This window comes from Apteryx rowi, unplaced genomic scaffold (assembly GCF_003343035.1).
Source record: "Apteryx rowi isolate R43461 unplaced genomic scaffold, aptRow1 scaffold_236, whole genome shotgun sequence".
Lineage (NCBI taxonomy): Eukaryota > Metazoa > Chordata > Aves > Apterygiformes > Apterygidae > Apteryx > Apteryx rowi.
In genome coordinates this window covers 1,212,344-1,229,886 of record NW_020448708.1, presented here as the reverse complement: position 1 = coordinate 1,229,886, position 17,543 = coordinate 1,212,344, and the positions used below count along the sequence as shown (strand labels likewise).

Genomic DNA, 17,543 nt, shown 5'->3' with positions numbered 1-17,543 from the left:
GAAATGTTCAAAACTATCAGAGCTTCAAAAATGTTAGAGAAATGTATTTGATCACATCTAGGTGGGATGGATTAGAGTGGATTTTGCTGCAAAACCTACTACTTTTGCTGATTTGCCTTCATTATTGTTTTTTTTCTCACTCCTCAAATATGGAACTTATTTTTTAGTGTCACAATAAGGATATTCTTACGATGGGCAGTGCAAATAACTACCATGTCACTCTACATCATATCTTTTTGCATGGTATTGTAGGAGGGCACCAACTAGAAAGAACACAATTATAATATTATTATACAGTGTGTACAGTGTCAGTCAACCAGTTGAGCAGTGATGGATTGCTTATCTACAACTTTATTTGTGATTTACCCTCAGTTATTGACATCCTAGAGTAAATAATTGGAAGAATGCAAACAGCAAATTAATATCTTTTAAAATTAACTCACTGATAGTTTAATCACGTGGACAGATGATCAGTCATTCTGATTATGCATTATGTTCCTACTCATCCACTTTGATTTTTGTGTATTTTAAAGTATATTGGAAAATAAAATACTGGGATTAAGGTGGATATAACTGGATATTTTGAAAGCTAGAGTCTGATGGTGATAGTTAATCCTGCTAGCTATTTGTGTTTTAGTGTTCTCTACATTTTCTCATATTATAATTGGTAGGAAAAGGCAATCAAGACACTGACCAAGGTAAATAATACAGAATATGTACCCTACCCCCTTAAATTTTGGGGGCTAACTGCATTCTGTGTGAAATCACACAAAATGCCTGAAATCACATCTAAACCTTAGTGAACAATATCATTGTTAACTCAGCACATTTCTTAGGAGCTGAAGGACTACGTTTTATATGTACAGTACAAACTATTCCAGAGCAACTCTAATCTGCAGACTGTAGCATGCCCAAAATGTTTGAATCCCAACCTGTGTTTTAACTATGCTATGCAGCACAAATAATTTCACAGTTCTTTTCTCTATTGTACTTTGGAAATACTTCAAGATTAAGAAAAATGCTTTGTAATATTTCTTGCTTGCACTATATAAAATGAGTTTTATGGGGTTTCAGCCAAAATATTATCAGGAGGACAGTATAAATTATAAAGAATTAAAAGAAGATTTGTTCTGAAGTTGTGTGACTTTTTTGTCTACACAGAATATTATGTATGTACATTCTTATGCATGAAGTACAGAGATAGCTACATACCCATCTCAGAAATTGGGAAACAATTTCCGTTAAAAGTTATTTTCTTTGTTCTGGATAATTTACAACATATGTTTTTGTGAATCTGCCTAGGGCATCTAGTCTGATGTGGGTAGGTTAACATTAGTGCCAGAATCTTTTGCTCATGCCTTCTTGCAGCAGTTGAGCTCTCCTAGTCTTCTAAACCCACATTCTGCCCATGGTGCTTCTTTGCATTGTACATTTTAATGTTTTTGAATTGCATGGTAGTTAAATGCTGGGAAAAAAAAAACTTTAAATGAGTTTAGAACATCAGATCAATTTGTGTGAAGCAAAATAGAGCAGATTGGATATATTAGGCAGTTTTGCCAAGCACAGATTTGTCTTTAACAATCATAGTAACTTTGTGGTTGACTAGATCAGTTACAATTTCATTTAAATTTCCCAAAGAGAGGCTTCGTTTTCCCATGAAAATCAAACCTTACTCAGCAGAATATACTAGGTGAAACCATCAAGTACTTCCAGGCCAAATAAATGTAACTTTGGAAAACTCTTTTTTATTTAAATAACATATTTCTGTTTTATCATAAGGGAGCAGTTAAAATAATTTCTTCATATTACATAGCTTAATTGTCACATTAACTGGTTTGAAACTGCTGAGTATATGTAGGTTTTGTCAGCAGGACTTAAATCCTGATTTAACCAAAATGTGCTTAGTGTGAATGAGGCTGTATATCAGAGTCAGCCTTAAGACTGTTGGTATTTAAGGTAGTTAGGAGGAAAGAAGTATCTTTTCCCTATTAAACCTTTAAGATCTACAGTTGTATGTAGAATGCACACAGTATGCTTTAAATGCTCAGCTTTTCTTTGGTTTATGTTTCTGAAATGATGAAATAGAGTTTGTGAAAAAGTCGGTTCAGTAGGGAATCTGTTTTTTACAGTTAGATTCATTTTAAAAAAGTAAGTCTGTTAAAAACCTTTGGTAAAAGTTTATATTTGAGGCAATACCCTTAGTATGTGAAATGCAGTTGGCAAGTATTTTTATGTGTGCCTGCTAGTTTGAACGCATGATGCTGATCTGTTTTTTGTCCTCACTGACGGTTATTATATCCTAATGGGTGCAACCCTGCACTAATGATCCTTGTGTATATAAATTCTTCTTGTTGTGAGCAGACACCATAGACCACATAAAAATGTTTGCCTCAATTTCCCTGCAAAAAAGGATCTCAGAAACCAGACTTGGCCAAGTAACAGATTTTTTAAAGGTAGAGGAACCCAATAAAATTACCAGCTTTTCACAGCATGAGTCTACTTCCTTTCGGCATATTGTGAGGTGTAGGTGAAGTATTCTAACTGAGCTGACAGTGTAAGGAAGACAGCTAACAAGAAAGCAAGATAAAAGTAAAAACCACCAATGATGATTGATATTGTAATAGCTATGAATTGTTTTAGAGCCTCTTTTGTAGATTTATGATACTTCACCTATACTGCTAACACTTATGTGAGTCTTGGTATAATGGGATTTAATGCAGTAAAGAACCATAGTTATATTCACTGGATCAGGAAGAGCATTTTGAAAAATATATCAAGTTTTTTGTTATTATTTTTAGTAGTGTTAAGAATACATGTTTGAAAATCAGTTTTGCTTTTCAGAGAAAAATTAAGGCTTTGTTCCTTGTAGTTCTAAAGAAAAAGTAAAATAACTAAAGTTTCCTTCATCTAGTATAATGGATTTTTTTTCAGCTGCCCAAACTCAAGTTAATTTATACAACATACTGTGGAAGTATTGTACCTGCTGTATTTTAAGAAGAATATGAAGAATGCTAAGACACCTGTGAGTTTGGGGATAGCTTCCAACTTTCCAAAATCAAAGCTTTTTTTTTTCCCCCCCCATAGTTTTACACTTTTTCATATTTGTGTCATGCTGCAATATTTATGGTGCTAAATTTGATCAGTTTGAATGAAAAAAGATATAAGGGCAAAGATAAAGATAATAAAATACATAGAGATGGAACACAGGAGTCTGCTGTGGATTTTGGCAGTACTCAGACTTTTTGGAAGTCTGTCTCTTTCTATATTAACATCCTAATAGGTCAAATTGTCATTGAATTGAGTCATATGAGTAGATTTTTAGCTGGCAGCCAGTCTGCATGGGCATTGCCAATAATAGCTGGACTGGTCCTATAGCAAATAGGTCAGAAAATATTTCCTTGGTACTTTTCTAAAAATACTTAGTTGTCCCAAAAAATAAAATAATTCATATTAATGTCTCTTAACACTGATTATCATTAAATCTGTTAAAAACATGTTAACATATTGAATTGTATTTTATTATTTCAATCTCAAACATTTTTGCTTTAGTGAATAGTTTATCATGTCACTTCCATGTTAACTTGTTATAACTGTTGTTAAGTACAGAAAAGTTGATCAGAAAGTTCAGCATAAAAGAAACATTTTGTGTTTTTGGGGGCTTTCTTTTGTCTGGCTGAAAATATCAGACATACATATATTGGTTTTCATATTAGTATGTTCTCTTTTTTAAACTAGTAGCTATCATTATAACAGTTCTGTACTTAAAAGATCTACTATTACGTGTTACATGTTTTTGCCTTTCTCATATGAGTTAAAGTTATCTTGTATAAGTTGCCTTTCTAGATAACTCTGGTTTGATTCCTTGCAAGTCAGTCTACCAAGTTGTACTAAAAAAAGTGCATGTTGTAGAAGTAAGTGGTAAGGCACAGCTGTGAAATATAAAATGACAGTAATAAAATGACAGATAGTTCTCTTTGCAAGTAGATTTCACAGTATCCCAAAACAGGATGGAAGTGAAACTGAACTAAATATATGTATTTTAAAGTCCTAGTAATTAAATTTATTAGGCTGTGAAAACATTTTTCCAAGAGATTTTCCAGTCTCTCAGGTTCTTTTGAAATTTGATTGGGTAGTACAGCAGAAAATGGAATTTATGCAACAGTCTTGCAAGGGCAAACAGATGATCTAATAGATTCAGTCCCTAATGATTTTTCTTTAAGCAGAGAATTGTGAGTAGCTCAGTTGTTCAGTTTTTATACTTGGTTAAGGTCTTGGGGTTTTTTGAATCTTCAAAATGGGACAAAAATAGATGCAGATATTGCTTTTTTCCACTGATACAGCCTCTCTCCATATAGTCCTTTTCTTCTCACCAAGGTGTAATGTTGACAGATGGAATCATAATTGACAGGCAAAATTTTAAAGCATTCTAAATGTCACTGGACCTTTTAATAAAATTAATTAGCCTGCCACAGGGAAAATTTACTAGTCTGCTGGTTAATTTCACAATGTAAAATCATGGGGTAGGTGGGAGAGTGGGTGAAAGCTTATTACTTTTAAATAATTATTTAAAGATGTGTGTGCCTTGCCCCTTTCAAACATGGATTACAAATACAGCAAGAGCTTTTAAAATCTTCTAAATTCACATGTAGTCAAGCCTCCATGCATAAAGGTGAAGAAATCTAATACAGTTGAAATTAAAAGATATCAGGTACTAGCTAAAGGTGATTTACTGGTTAAGTGGAAAATTGCTAAAGGCTTTAATCTTGATCCTTCTGGCATTAATGTTCCTGGTAACATTTAAATGTAAGTCGGTAGTTTGGAAATTCTGCCCAGTAGTGTTAAGAATCATGATGAAATGTTGATTTCAGAAAAATTAAAGATCCTAAGTTATCTATGCCACGATGCACCTCTTATCTTACTGGAATTTAGCATTTCAGAGCATTAGGAGAACTGTGAGAGAGCATTAGAGAGCACCATGAACCAATTCTATTTAGTTTTCAAAAACAGTCTCAATACATTTCCTAAATTGTAGTGGGATTTGCAAATGTTGGAAACACATAGTGTCATATAATCCCCAGTGCCATATAATTTGGAATTAAGGAAGGAAACATTTTGAGACTTTTCATTTGTGGTAAAGAGGCATGAATAATCATTGAATAGTATAAACCTCACATAGAGATACCTAAACTAAAGGTCTTTATCTGGAAATTTTCACGTGGGTAGTTTTCTAGTGGATAAAGCTAATTCAAACCTGAACTGCTTTGTGAAGATACCTTTAAAAATCTGTAACATAATCTGACTTTCCTTGCAAATTTGTCTGCTTGTCTACTTCCCAAGATTGCCAGCCCCAAGATGACCTGATCTTCCAGTTTTCTTATCTACCTCATCTCCCATGCACATAGGCTAATCTAAATGGCCTAATTCTCAATTCTTTGCTGTGTCTAGTCTTCTAAGCTGCCTTGAAATCTGGACTATTCACTATCTGATATCCAATGCTGTCATGTTCTTCTGGCTGGCCTGCTACACAGGCTGCTGAGCACCTGGCAGGTCATATCCTTGACTGCCCAATACACTGGAGAGTAAAAGAACTGCATTCTCCTGACATATAGTAAGTATAGTAAGTGAATGCTATAATTTCAAGTCAGGACAAAAATAAAATGTTGAAAATGTTAAAGTGTTAATTGGATATAACTGTTTCTTTCATCTATCTCAGATCTCTTTGATATGTTTCATAGAAAACAGAGTTGAACTCAAAATGTGTTTTCTGGCATCTAATTTATGATTGTATCCTATACAGCTATACTGTGTGTTGATGACTCGGTGGTAGATCTGGAAACACTGGAAGCACTATATGAAAATGTAAGTATGTTGAGATAAAGCTGTGGTTAATCAGCACAGAATTTGGAATTACAGACAAACAATGAATAAAATTTTATTTTATGTTTTTATTGTAGACTGGAGACATTTTATAGAAAAAATCTTTAAGGAACTTAACAATAATAAAATGGGTATCATCCAAAGATATCCATTGAGATGCATATTTCTCTTATGTCTCAGTTCTTAAAGTCAGAAATTTAAAATGGTAGAGTGCATTTGGAATCAGGTTAAAATGTAGGAAAAGATGTAACATATAGTAGTGTTCTCTCCTGAACTGCCTGAAAAATACTGACCTTACTGAGGTTCTTATTCCTTTGTAAATATCCTATAATGCTTAGGCAGAATTTAGTTTCGCTTAATTTGTGTCATGAGCATGTGTTCTTTTCAGATATTCATTATTTCTAATTTTCTAAGGCCTATTGTGGGCTAACAAGCTGAATTTTTCTCATTCAAGATATAGGTGGCTAAAGCAGTTACTTCAGGCATTGTGCACTGCAGTCCCTACCCAAATTGCTGTGTAGAGTGAGAACATTTCAGTTGTACACCTGTATATAGAATTCATGAAGTGAGTCTGTGTGAATCTGCTTGCATGCAAAGCATTAAGGATACATTAACACTTAGCTGTAGAAACATCTCAACTGCCTCTCTGACCTAAGCTGAGTCCTAAAGCATCCTATAGCTATGTTTCTTTGGTGCTGTGCTCTCCAAGGATGGTTCATTTGGGGGCCAGGGCTAGTAAATCTGAATGGTACTGCAATGCACTGCAGGAATTTACCAACTTAGGTGAACGCTAGCTCATGGATCTTTATGCCACGCTTCTTTGCGTGGTCTAAATGTGCCCCAAATAAAAATATAGTTGTGATTTGCTGACAAACAGGTAAATTAGTGATTTATTAATTTGTTATAGATTAGTCATTTATTACTTTATATTAATTCACTCAGAGAGCACAAAAGGATGAACTGGAAAAAATCAAGCAACATTATCAGACTTCGAAAGAGGAGGAACTGAAGTTCCTGGATAAACCAGAACAGTAAGTTTTGGGGGGGTTTTTTGGTAATATTTTATCATTATGTAGTCTGTTCCTTTGCTGATAGGTTAAAAGGGATCGTGATACATAATTTTTGCTAGCTAACTTTTAACTTCTTTTCTGTATTTCAAGGCATAATGTAAAGCTTGTCTTTATCACATAGCATTTTTGATACATTATAGATAATACTACATGAGCTTGGACCACCAGAACTGATTAAATATATATCCTTGAATCAGTAAAAAATTTCTGTTCCCATTTCCTTATTTTTGCATTTGAGCCTGAAGGCTAAATTAGTATGTCATAAACCAGGGCCAGACTGATTTTTGGTTACATGGAAGAACTACACAAACAGAGGGTTTTAGTGAGTCTGTAACCAAGACGTGATATACTCTAGCAGTGCTGCCTGGAGACCTACAGGCTCATTCCAGAATTTCTCTCCTTTGACTGTTGTAGACAGTGATGCATGTTAAGATAAAAATGTTTTTAGGTATTGCTCCTACTGTTGTAATAAGCCTTAGACCAACATGAAGGTCACAAGAATCCCTGAAAAGAATGGTAAACTGTATTTTATTGTAATATATATGCTTGATTCTCTACTTACGCCTACCCACGGCATCTATCTTCTGCTTTGCTACTTTTCCCTTTGTACTTCCATCCTCTCCTAATTGCAGTGTGATTTCCTGCCCTGAGGCCTCTCTGCCACCTTGCTTTTTTTTGTTGTTATCTGTGTTTATCACTTCTGCTATCATCAGCATAAGAAAGCATAGGAAGAGGAAGCATTGAAGCAGCAGAGGTAGAATGTGATTGCCTGATGTTAGAAGTAGTATGTTTTCACACCTTTTTTTCCCCCATTTGTAGGCTGGTGGTGAGGAGCAGAATTTTATTTTCTCTTTCTCTTCCCACAAGGCAGCCAAATACTTGTTGCTGACAGCTGCATGCGGTACACTGGGGGACAGGTTAATGCTGGGAGATGAGGCTATCACTCCAAGAGCAAGACTTAAGAACATGAATATCCCTAAAGTGTACATACTGGCTTGTTCATGCATCCCATGTCCATGTTTTCACTGCTTTGTCTTGGAGCACAAGAATACATTGTGTGACTAGTTGATGTTTTCCAGAGTTTGAATCTTTGGCAACTTGTTTGCTGTATGTCTGAGTGTCTGAGTGAAATAAATGTAAATATATTTTATATTCTGGAAAATGCGAATTGTGTAGAGCTCATGTAGAGTTATAAAAGGTTGTCCCAGTTTTGTAAATTACAGTGGAGAGAAGTTGATCTTCATTAAACACAAAGTCAGATTTGTCCTATCATTGTTCGGCAATTAAAATTGAAGAACTTGTAAATATAGCAATTATGCCTGGTCATTCAGAGTGAAATAGCAGTATTAAAGAAAAATACTCTTTATCAGATGTTCTCTGTGTAAGTCTTAATTATCCCTTGTTTATCCTGTTATTAAAATACATTAATTAAGAAAACCAGCTTTGTAAGATGTTGCTTCAAAGTGAAACAATTTACAGATGATGCACTTATATAATTTTCATTGGTTCTTCAAAATCATGTCCTTTCTGAAAACTCAGTAGGTCAGGTGCTGCTGGTAGTGTTGTCTGAGTCAGCCTCAATAAATGCAGTACTGGAGATTTGTTGAAACTGTAGTATTCCTGTTAACCCAAAAAAGATTAAAAACAGAAGAGTGTTAAATTTGTATGTGTGATTAAAGTTAATTGCTCTGGGGGATAAGCCTGGTATATTTTCATTAATACGAATCAGAACAAAAGCACAAATAAAACCATTTGTAAAGTGGTTAAGTGGTATTAATGATAGGCATTCATAATAACAAAACCGTTAGCTTGAATTCACTGAAGTCTAAAGGAAACCTTTACCAGTTTTTAAATGTTTTGGATTTCCAAGCAAAAAGAAAGCTTTGCTGGTATCGTTAAGGCTCTCCTGCACAAGTGATTTTGGTTTGTTTGGCTGGCATATTATATTTGCTATTGTTAGCATAAGCTGAAAATACATCTCAGCAACATGACAATATCCCCTTTGATTATGCTTCATGATAATAGTTGTTAACATACTAATATTTTTTAACACGATAAAGCTTTATATGCAAAATTGGCCACAACTTGGGGCATTGCTAGTAGAATGCGGATGCTTAAGCTAGTTTCCAAGAATTGCCTTTTAGCTGTAATATAACGTCTGTGAAGTTCTTGCTGCTATGAAAGAAATACAGTCAGGAAAATGGTAGCAAAATACGGTACTGCGCTTTTCTGTTCTGTATGTAGTTGGAATTCAGGAAGCAGAGCTATTGATAATTGCAAATAAAATATGACTTTCTGTCCAAGTAATGTCATTTGCTTTCTAAATTTGAATAGAATGTGGATAAACATGAACTGGTAAATTGTTTACCTTCTTAGAATCAGCCTTCTTTGCCTATCTCCTGAATATGTTCTCACTGTTATGCAAACACCATGGACATATGCTGGATTTGAAAATACTCTGAAGTCCTTTATTACAAGATTCTGGTAGGATAAAAGAGTTCTCAAGTAAATGTACTTTTTATTTACAATTTCTGCAGGAGAGGAGTAAAAGGGACCTCACACAGATGAACAGCAAATTCTCTGTTTACTTTAGGCCATGAAAAGTGTAGCAATGAGAAACCCATCCAAAAGTTATGTTATGTCAAATTCTTCTCATTATTACTTTATGTCAAAATTGTACTTTCCTCAGTAAATGACTGCAAAAATGCCTGAACTCAAAATATTCTTTTCTCTCCAAAAACTTTTTCTACGACCCTCTTACTGGAATGTGTCTATCTTTGATAACCACAGATTGATGCTGTGACTTTCTGCTTAAAAACTGCATTTGTAGTCACTAAGATTGCTTTTTGTGACAGGTTTCAGTTACAAATGTTCTCTCTGAATATTTACATTGGATACTTTGAACTCCAAAATCTGGAGATATTTTCCTTTTTTGCTGAATTTCTTTTAACTCTCAGCACAATTATCTTGTATTCTGATGACCAGAAGTGTACATGATAGTTCACTTTTCAAGGGAAGGCAAGAAAATGTATCATTTGGATTTTTAAAGTTAAACTTTTAAAATGCATGTACATTAGAGCTATTGTGAGGCAGTTTGGTTTTTTTTCTTTCTTTTTTTTCACTCACACAAAGTGCAAAGTATCCTCTTGTTTCCTGGCAATACCATATGTTCTCAAAAGGAAGCATTTTTATTAATACCAGCTTCGCATTTCTCTTTTTCCCACTGCTTAAGTACAAAAGCCAAGCCTAGCCTCATCAGTCCTTCTCTCACAATAGATTTTCTCACCAGGCAAGGCAGAAGAAGAAGGGAAAAATGAGAGTCCAGTTAGAATGTAGTATTTCATGCCAACCACAGGTGGATTTTGTCGCATCTTTTAGAGACTAACTGTGTGTACAGCAAAGCATTGCAAGCATGAGAAATATATAAAGGAGTTTTAAAGGTACTGATGTTATTTACTGTGAAGAAGAAATAATTCAGAGAAATCAGATTTATTGGCTGAAATAATTAAAAAAATTAGTAAAAATTCAAGCTAGTGGAATAACTGGCTCAGAAAATTTCCCAGAATTCAGAGAGATAGAAGGATCATTAAGCCATCACATTAATGGGATCTAAGGATACCTCTAGACAGCAAATTCAAAGAATGTTTCTAAAGTGATATTGGAACAAAAGACTGTTTTTGGATGTCATGAAAACATGTACCACTGAAATCTTAGACTCAAAACCCAGAAAGCAAGTTATGCAAATCCTGCTATTATAAGAAATTTTAAAGTTTCTTGTATTTTTAAGTGCAGTTTTTTTATTTTAGATTGAAAAAAAGGAGAAAAGGGAGGAATAGTTCATTCCTTTGGGTTGCTTTCATTTTGCACTATTCAAATTGGAGTTGTTGAATATACTTCTATTTATTTTTTTTACTGAATGGTTCAAGGAAGAAAGCTGGAATGGACTCATGAGGAACATGGACATGTGAGGACAGATTAAGAAAATGAGTTAGTAACTTTGCTGACTAGTGACTGAATCTGCAAATATCTTAAAGCTAAATAGGTAGATAGGTGCATTACTGTAAAACATGCTGCTCTATAATTGAAAGTGTGGTGCAAATTAGTAAAAGAAAATTGAGGCTGAGCATCAGAAGAATTTTTTTGGCAGACTTTTTATGTTATAAAATAACTTTGCAGAAATAYGTTGAGTGCCACGTTGCTGGGCACATTTTAAAATGAAGCAAAAAAGCATTAATGAAAAAAGTAAATAGATACTGTTTCTCCAGCCCTTTCCTATAAAGGGAGAAACCCTTTCTAGGATCACTTCTGAGCCTGAATTTCCAGCTGGAATTTTTTTTCAATTTTTGTGATTTCCAGCAAAGATTCTTAAAGCTAAAAATATTTTTATAAATTCATGATTGCAGTACCAAGTAGATACGTCAAAAATCTTTTCACAGACTTTCAAAGTTGTGAATCAGGAAAATAAACACATCTAAGAGATCAATCATTTTGTGACTTGTTGGTAACTATTTCCTGTGCTGTTGAATAGTCTTCTATCCTTGCTGCTGCCATGGAGGCTAGCCTGTGACTTACCTAGATAAAGCTTGTCCAGCATTTGGAGAAACATTAGGGTAAAAGGTATTTACAATATTATCCTTTGACACTGCTTATTCCTTAACAGGCCAGTTAATCTACTTGATATACAAATCTTATTCATCCAGATTCTCACACACAAGCCAGCTTAATGGTGTGAAGGGCTATGATCTAGGTTTATGATTCCTTTCTATTACTAGGCAGCTCTGATACTAATAGGATTAATGTCTTGCTGATTTAAATTTTGATTCAAAACAGGAAAGATTTCATTATGTATATTTTTACTACTACCGCTTTGATTCATTATGTACCCCACAGATACGAAAAATAAGGACCCGTTCATGCTCTTTTTTTCACAGATTTTTATATGAGTTATCTCAGATCCCCAACTTCACAGAACGAGCCCAGTGCATTATCTTCCAGTCAGTTTTCTCTGAAGGGATAACATCAGTGCACCGGAAAGTTGATATCATAACTCGAGTTTCCAAGGTAAGTCCTAATGGAAGCTAAATAACAAATTAAAGATATTTTAGATTCTTTATGCTTCTTTTTTTTTTTACTGTAAGTGATGAACTTTAAGCCTGATTATTGGCTTTGCAGGAAAATAAAAATAGATTAATTTCTTAATTGCTTATAAGAACAGGAGGAAGAGGAAAGGGGGGAGATTAGTAATGTAGGATGCCCTACCTTCTACATAGGAACATTAATTTTTACTTGAATGGCCAATTTTGGTTAATTTGCACATTAAGTGCACTAATAGATATTCTCCATAAAATAGGCTTAAATATTGAACTAGCTTAGTATGAGGCCTTCCAAACTTATTTTATTTGCATATCACTATTGGTGCCATCAGCAATAGCTGCTTATCACATGCATTACCTTACTATCCTCTGGTATCTATACATTTCTATGACCCCAATATAGCAGATGATATACCACCTTACAAAGCTTTATCTAAGATTTCTGTACTATGAATGACTGAAGACAAGATTTTGAAATTATAACAAATAAAATATGAAAAGTAAAATGAGGTAAGAAATAAAAGAAAAATTAAATAGTCACTAGAAGTTATAACATCCTGGACAGGACAGCATTTTAAAATGTTTGCTTTGCCATGTAAAAAATCTGTTTTGAACTGCTTTGCTGCCACATGCTACCCATGTTCTACCCTTTTGATTTTCTTTCCATATTCTTACAGTAAGAATAGTTACTTAGTTCTTACTTTCCAAAGGAGACATTAATAATGAATCAATTTCTGTGAGATAGGGAAAGAGGTATTACTTTCAGTTTATTTGTGAGGAGCTCACATGATGATTGATTCTTCCAATAAATAAAAGCTAGTATTGTGAAAATGATAAGCAGTCCTAAAATCACTTGATATTAACTTCAAAATTCATCTTCATTTTCAGTGTAATGTTAAGTTGCTTTAACTACAATTGAGAATTAGGCCTACAGCCTCAGAATCTGGGATTGACAAGATAGATGCCTTCATATGGAATTTAAATAATTCATTAATTTTCCATTGAGTTTCTAGATTTCTTCTGTTGTCTTTTGATGCACAATAATTTAGTTCTTAACCCTGGTATATCTGCACCAGGTATGGACTGAGAAATGTTATTTTCCAGAGCCCCAGCAACAATGAGAAGCAGTTTGAATATGACTCTCTGAATCTGGCCCAGGGGCAGCAAAAATAGCTCATCATCCCTTTGACTGTACATTATGCAAACTCATGTTAAACCACCTCTTCATTAAGATTTTAAAGGTTACTATGAATGTTAAGTAATCTCCTTTAGGAAAACTTCCTGCATTAATCTTTTTGTCATCTACATAGTACATGATGCTATACAATTTGCTTTGTATAGATTGAGTGAAAGATAGCATCTTAGGCAGATACAAACTAATAAATTTTTCTCTTAAGCGTCTGATCCTGTACCAGTCCTGCACCAGTTAAAGCATGAAACACTTTATTAAAGCCTAAAATTGCTCTAAAATTAAAATCATAAGAATCTCCAAATTCGATTTCCCACCTCTCTTTCAAACTGATGCACAGACCTATTCTTGCACAACTGTGATGTGCTTTTCAAAGGCTACTTAAGAAAGACATTGTAAAGGATAGATGTGACATTTTGAACATAAAGAGAATGATTAGATAGTTTGAAAACAAGGTTTTAAACTATGAGAACTAACACAACTACTATCTTGGTGTAAGCTTGATTATTCTTAAAAACGTCTTAAATGTCTTAAAAAGGCTCTAAAACTGCTATTTTGGTATTCTGTGTTTACAAATTGTTGATTCCATACTGATTCCATCATTCCAGATTTTCACAGCTAAATTGAATTTTTTGTAATTCCCCACTGTAAGCTTGTGAGTAAAGTTTATTTATCATTGATGGTTTTGTGAGACAAGGAAAAACAAGCTGAAAAGCAGTTAATTGCATGGGATAATATTTGATCAAATCCCTTCTCCAGTATGCATTGAGAAATGAATAGATTACAGGCACCATAGATGAAATCATTTGACTACAGAGTGTTTATTATTGAAAGAAGGAATGAGGCTTCAGTCTCATAGTCCAATATTAGTTTCCCTAGGCAATAATCAAAACATCTCTGTTACTTTTAAGCTTAGAACAGAAGGTGTAGAAGTAGTAAGAGATAAATGAGAAACTGTACCCTGCCATTTTTGCAGCCTCTAGGCTTCAGATCTAAATTGCAGGGGTAAAAAGGACAATAGAAATGAGAGAAAGCTTTAGGGAAACTAGGGAAATCTGTTTTTATCATTCTCATTATGGTGAAGAAAAATAGGAATATTTTTGTACCATCTGAAGTTATAAGCTCATATCCATTTTCCAGGCTTTGCTGAACATGACAAGTGTAAAAGAAATTTTAGGTTTGATTCTGGCTTTTGGAAATTATATGAATGGTGGAAACAGGACCCGAGGTCAAGCTGATGGATTTGGTTTGGAAATACTCCCCAAACTAAAGGATGTCAAAAGCAGAGTAAGTACTCATTTTTACTTACAGATCACTTTTCTCAAGCGATCTCTTTTTGTTCCATCATCTGACAAAAATAAAGTCTTTTCTCATTTCTTACAGTTCCCTGCTTCAAACAGTAAGGCACTTTATACCATTTTGTTGCTTTTTTTCTCCCCACTTTTCACCTCCTCTAAACATACCCACCTTTCTGTAAATCTCCTGTATCTCCTGCCCAGTGCCACTTGGATAATTATCTTACATGAAAACTTCTGTGTTTCTTTTACTAGTGGGGACTTAATTACAACAGGTAGAGAGAAGCAAGAGCACAGACAGCTGAAGACTTCTCCAGTTGTCCTCATTCTTTTTTACTGCTCTTAACATAAGGTAGTTGCAAGGGAAAATGCTTTAAAGGTCAAGTTTAAAAAACAAAATATTGAAAAAGGAAAGCTTCAGTGTAGGTTATACAGTAAAGTAGTATATACAAAGAATATAAATACATAATATAAAGAATTTTAATTCTCATCAGAAAGATGTGTCAAACCCAACAAAGTATTGCCAGTCTTTTTTTTTTTTTGAATTGGCAGATAGGTAGGTAGAGAGCATGAATTCTGAACTGCAAAACAAGAAAGTCCTCACAGATGGCAGTAAATTATTTTGTCAAAAATTGAGAACCTCTAGCTTGTTTTTGATTATTGTGCTAAGATTAAAATCAGACTTAAACAAACTGAACACCTTTTGAGATGAGGTTACCCTGTTCCTTATTTCAACAAGGCGGAAAAGGAGATGCTAGATCATGCAGTTGGTTCAAACACTGCTCTGTGTCCTTGTCTGCCAAAGCGTACCTAGGACACTACATGGATATGGGAAGTAGCAAATAGCAGGAGGTGTTTTCTGCTGGTGCTAGTACAGATTTGAAGGGAGAAAAGAAAAATTGTTCTCTCACACTCTTACCCTTTTCCTATATGAAATGCTGTATATAATAGAGTGTAAGCTTTTGTTGTCAGTTATATACACGGGAATGCTCTCGGTCTGGGAGGCAGGCAATGTGAGATAAGCTGTATGTCTAGGGAGGTTTTTGTCTTTCTTGTGAATACCCTCATGTAGGATAACACAGAGTAAAAAGAAGATATAATAAACTGTTCCACAAGCAATTGAACGTATGAAAGCTTTTCCACTGCATTTGTGTCCTTTGTCTCCAAACTCCTTTCCTCTTCACTGCAATAATTCAGGTGTCCCCCTATGACCGCTTTCTTCCATCCCTACTCCTTGGACAACGTGCAGTACCTGCTGCAGCTAACCTAGAACCAGGCAGTGTTTCCCAGTAGTCAGGTGCTCATTGGTCAGCCAGTGCTGCCTGCTATGAAGAAAAATATAAAACAGCTGAGCTTCGCCTGACTTTTCTCAGTAGAAGTACTAATTTTAGTCTCCCTCTTCTCTCCAACATAAACTTGTAAGAATTTAATTATCTCTGGGACTTTCCAATTTGGCTGAATTTAGCTAGCAGGTTCCAAAGTTATGAATTAAGGAAAGGGCTGACAAAAAGCACAGTATAATTGCATAAGATTTTTTCAAACAAAACAAGCTAAAAATTTACAGTATTTACAGTTTCCCTGTAAATACAGTAGCCCGTCACCAGTCTCCAACGTGCATAAAAAGCTCTAAGGGGCCAGCTACTATAGGCAGACAGGAGACCCCAGAGATAATTGTTAGACCGTATTTGCCAGGAAGAACAGAAGGTCTTGTATCTTTGAACACTAAGGTATCTTTCCTGTGTACTGTTATTCTCTTTCTGGGAATTGCCAGCAAGCAATATGATTTCCAGGTAAGGGGTAAAAGTAAAGAGTCAATGCTGTGAATATCTTTTATTTCACATAAAAGCCATTTGTTGCCACATGAGGCCCAGAAAATTACTTGGTATAGACATTTAAAAAAATTGTAGCTCACTTCAAAATCTCTGTATTTTGTCTTCTGCAAATACTATTTAAAACGAAGTGATAGGTTTGATAGTCTGACTTACATAAAATAGAACAATAGGCATATTTTACTTTACAAGGGCAATCAAATATTGTCAAGTGACCTCAGTTGGTTGTCTGTCATGCAACCTGCCAACAATGTATTCGGAAGAAAACTGTTGTGAAAGCAGAGTGGTTTTGTCTGCATAAGAGCAATGACTTGCTTAGTTAAGAATTTTGCTCCTGTATGATATTAATAAAATGTAATATGCTGCAGGCTCAAATATAAGCGAGACAGCTCTGTATAGGAAATCAGACATTGTGCACATACAAATGTTTATCCTGATACCTGTCAATATACAATATAAAAACACATACAAAAAAATCAAAGACATTCCAGATATAAGTCCCTATATTATGTTTCTTTTATGCTGTTGAATAATGTCCTGTAATGTATAAGTCACAGTTCTACCTTTTCCTTTAGTTCATCTGACCTATGCTGACCCAATGACATATAAGAAAATAAAATGTTGTTATATACAGTAATAGTAGGGGAAGCAGGACCGAGGAAATGGTGATTCCACAGAGTGAATGTTAAAATTTGTATTCTTAAAGTCACAGTGCATGAAATGCACTTGTTAGCTATATGCTGTCTGGTTTTGTATTTGGGGTAATATATGAGAAATACCTATGCCCCTTTCAGATCTGCATTACAGATGAATTGAGATTAGAGGAATCAAGAAGTTCTGTTCACCTTAATAGTTCTGAATTCACTATAATGTTAATATCTTTTAGAAATGCCTTGTATTATTAAAAAAGAAAAGCAAGAATGGCAGCTTCTCTCACTGCATGTTTTCTGTACCAAAAGAAGCTCTAGGTCTGTGATGATGCAGTCAAGCCTGTGATTGTTATAAAAGATGGATTTTTGGGGTAAATAATGTTAGGGCTAAAGATATTGTGAGTCCTGTTTCTCTCAGCAATATAAATTAATAGTATATTTCTTTTAATACAGTAAATTTTCACTTGAAACAATGTACTTCACACAACTTTAACAGTTTTATGTATCCAGTTTAACTTTTTCAGTAATGTATCTATTTTT

At 34.4% G+C, this 17,543-nt stretch overlaps 1 protein-coding gene across 1 annotated transcript in view; it reads left to right on the top strand.

The window, feature by feature from the left end:
- The window catches only part of FMN1 (formin 1), a 163,911-nt gene that overhangs the window by 83,733 nt on the left and 62,635 nt on the right, over positions 1 to 17,543 (top strand). Inside the window, exons 9-12 of the mRNA XM_026065997.1 lie at positions 5,798 to 5,859; positions 6,820 to 6,908; positions 11,879 to 12,008; positions 14,370 to 14,516. Of these exons, the coding sequence (XP_025921782.1) occupies positions 5,798 to 5,859; positions 6,820 to 6,908; positions 11,879 to 12,008; positions 14,370 to 14,516 (428 nt within the window). The remainder of the gene's footprint in view (positions 1 to 5,797; positions 5,860 to 6,819; positions 6,909 to 11,878; positions 12,009 to 14,369; positions 14,517 to 17,543) is intronic.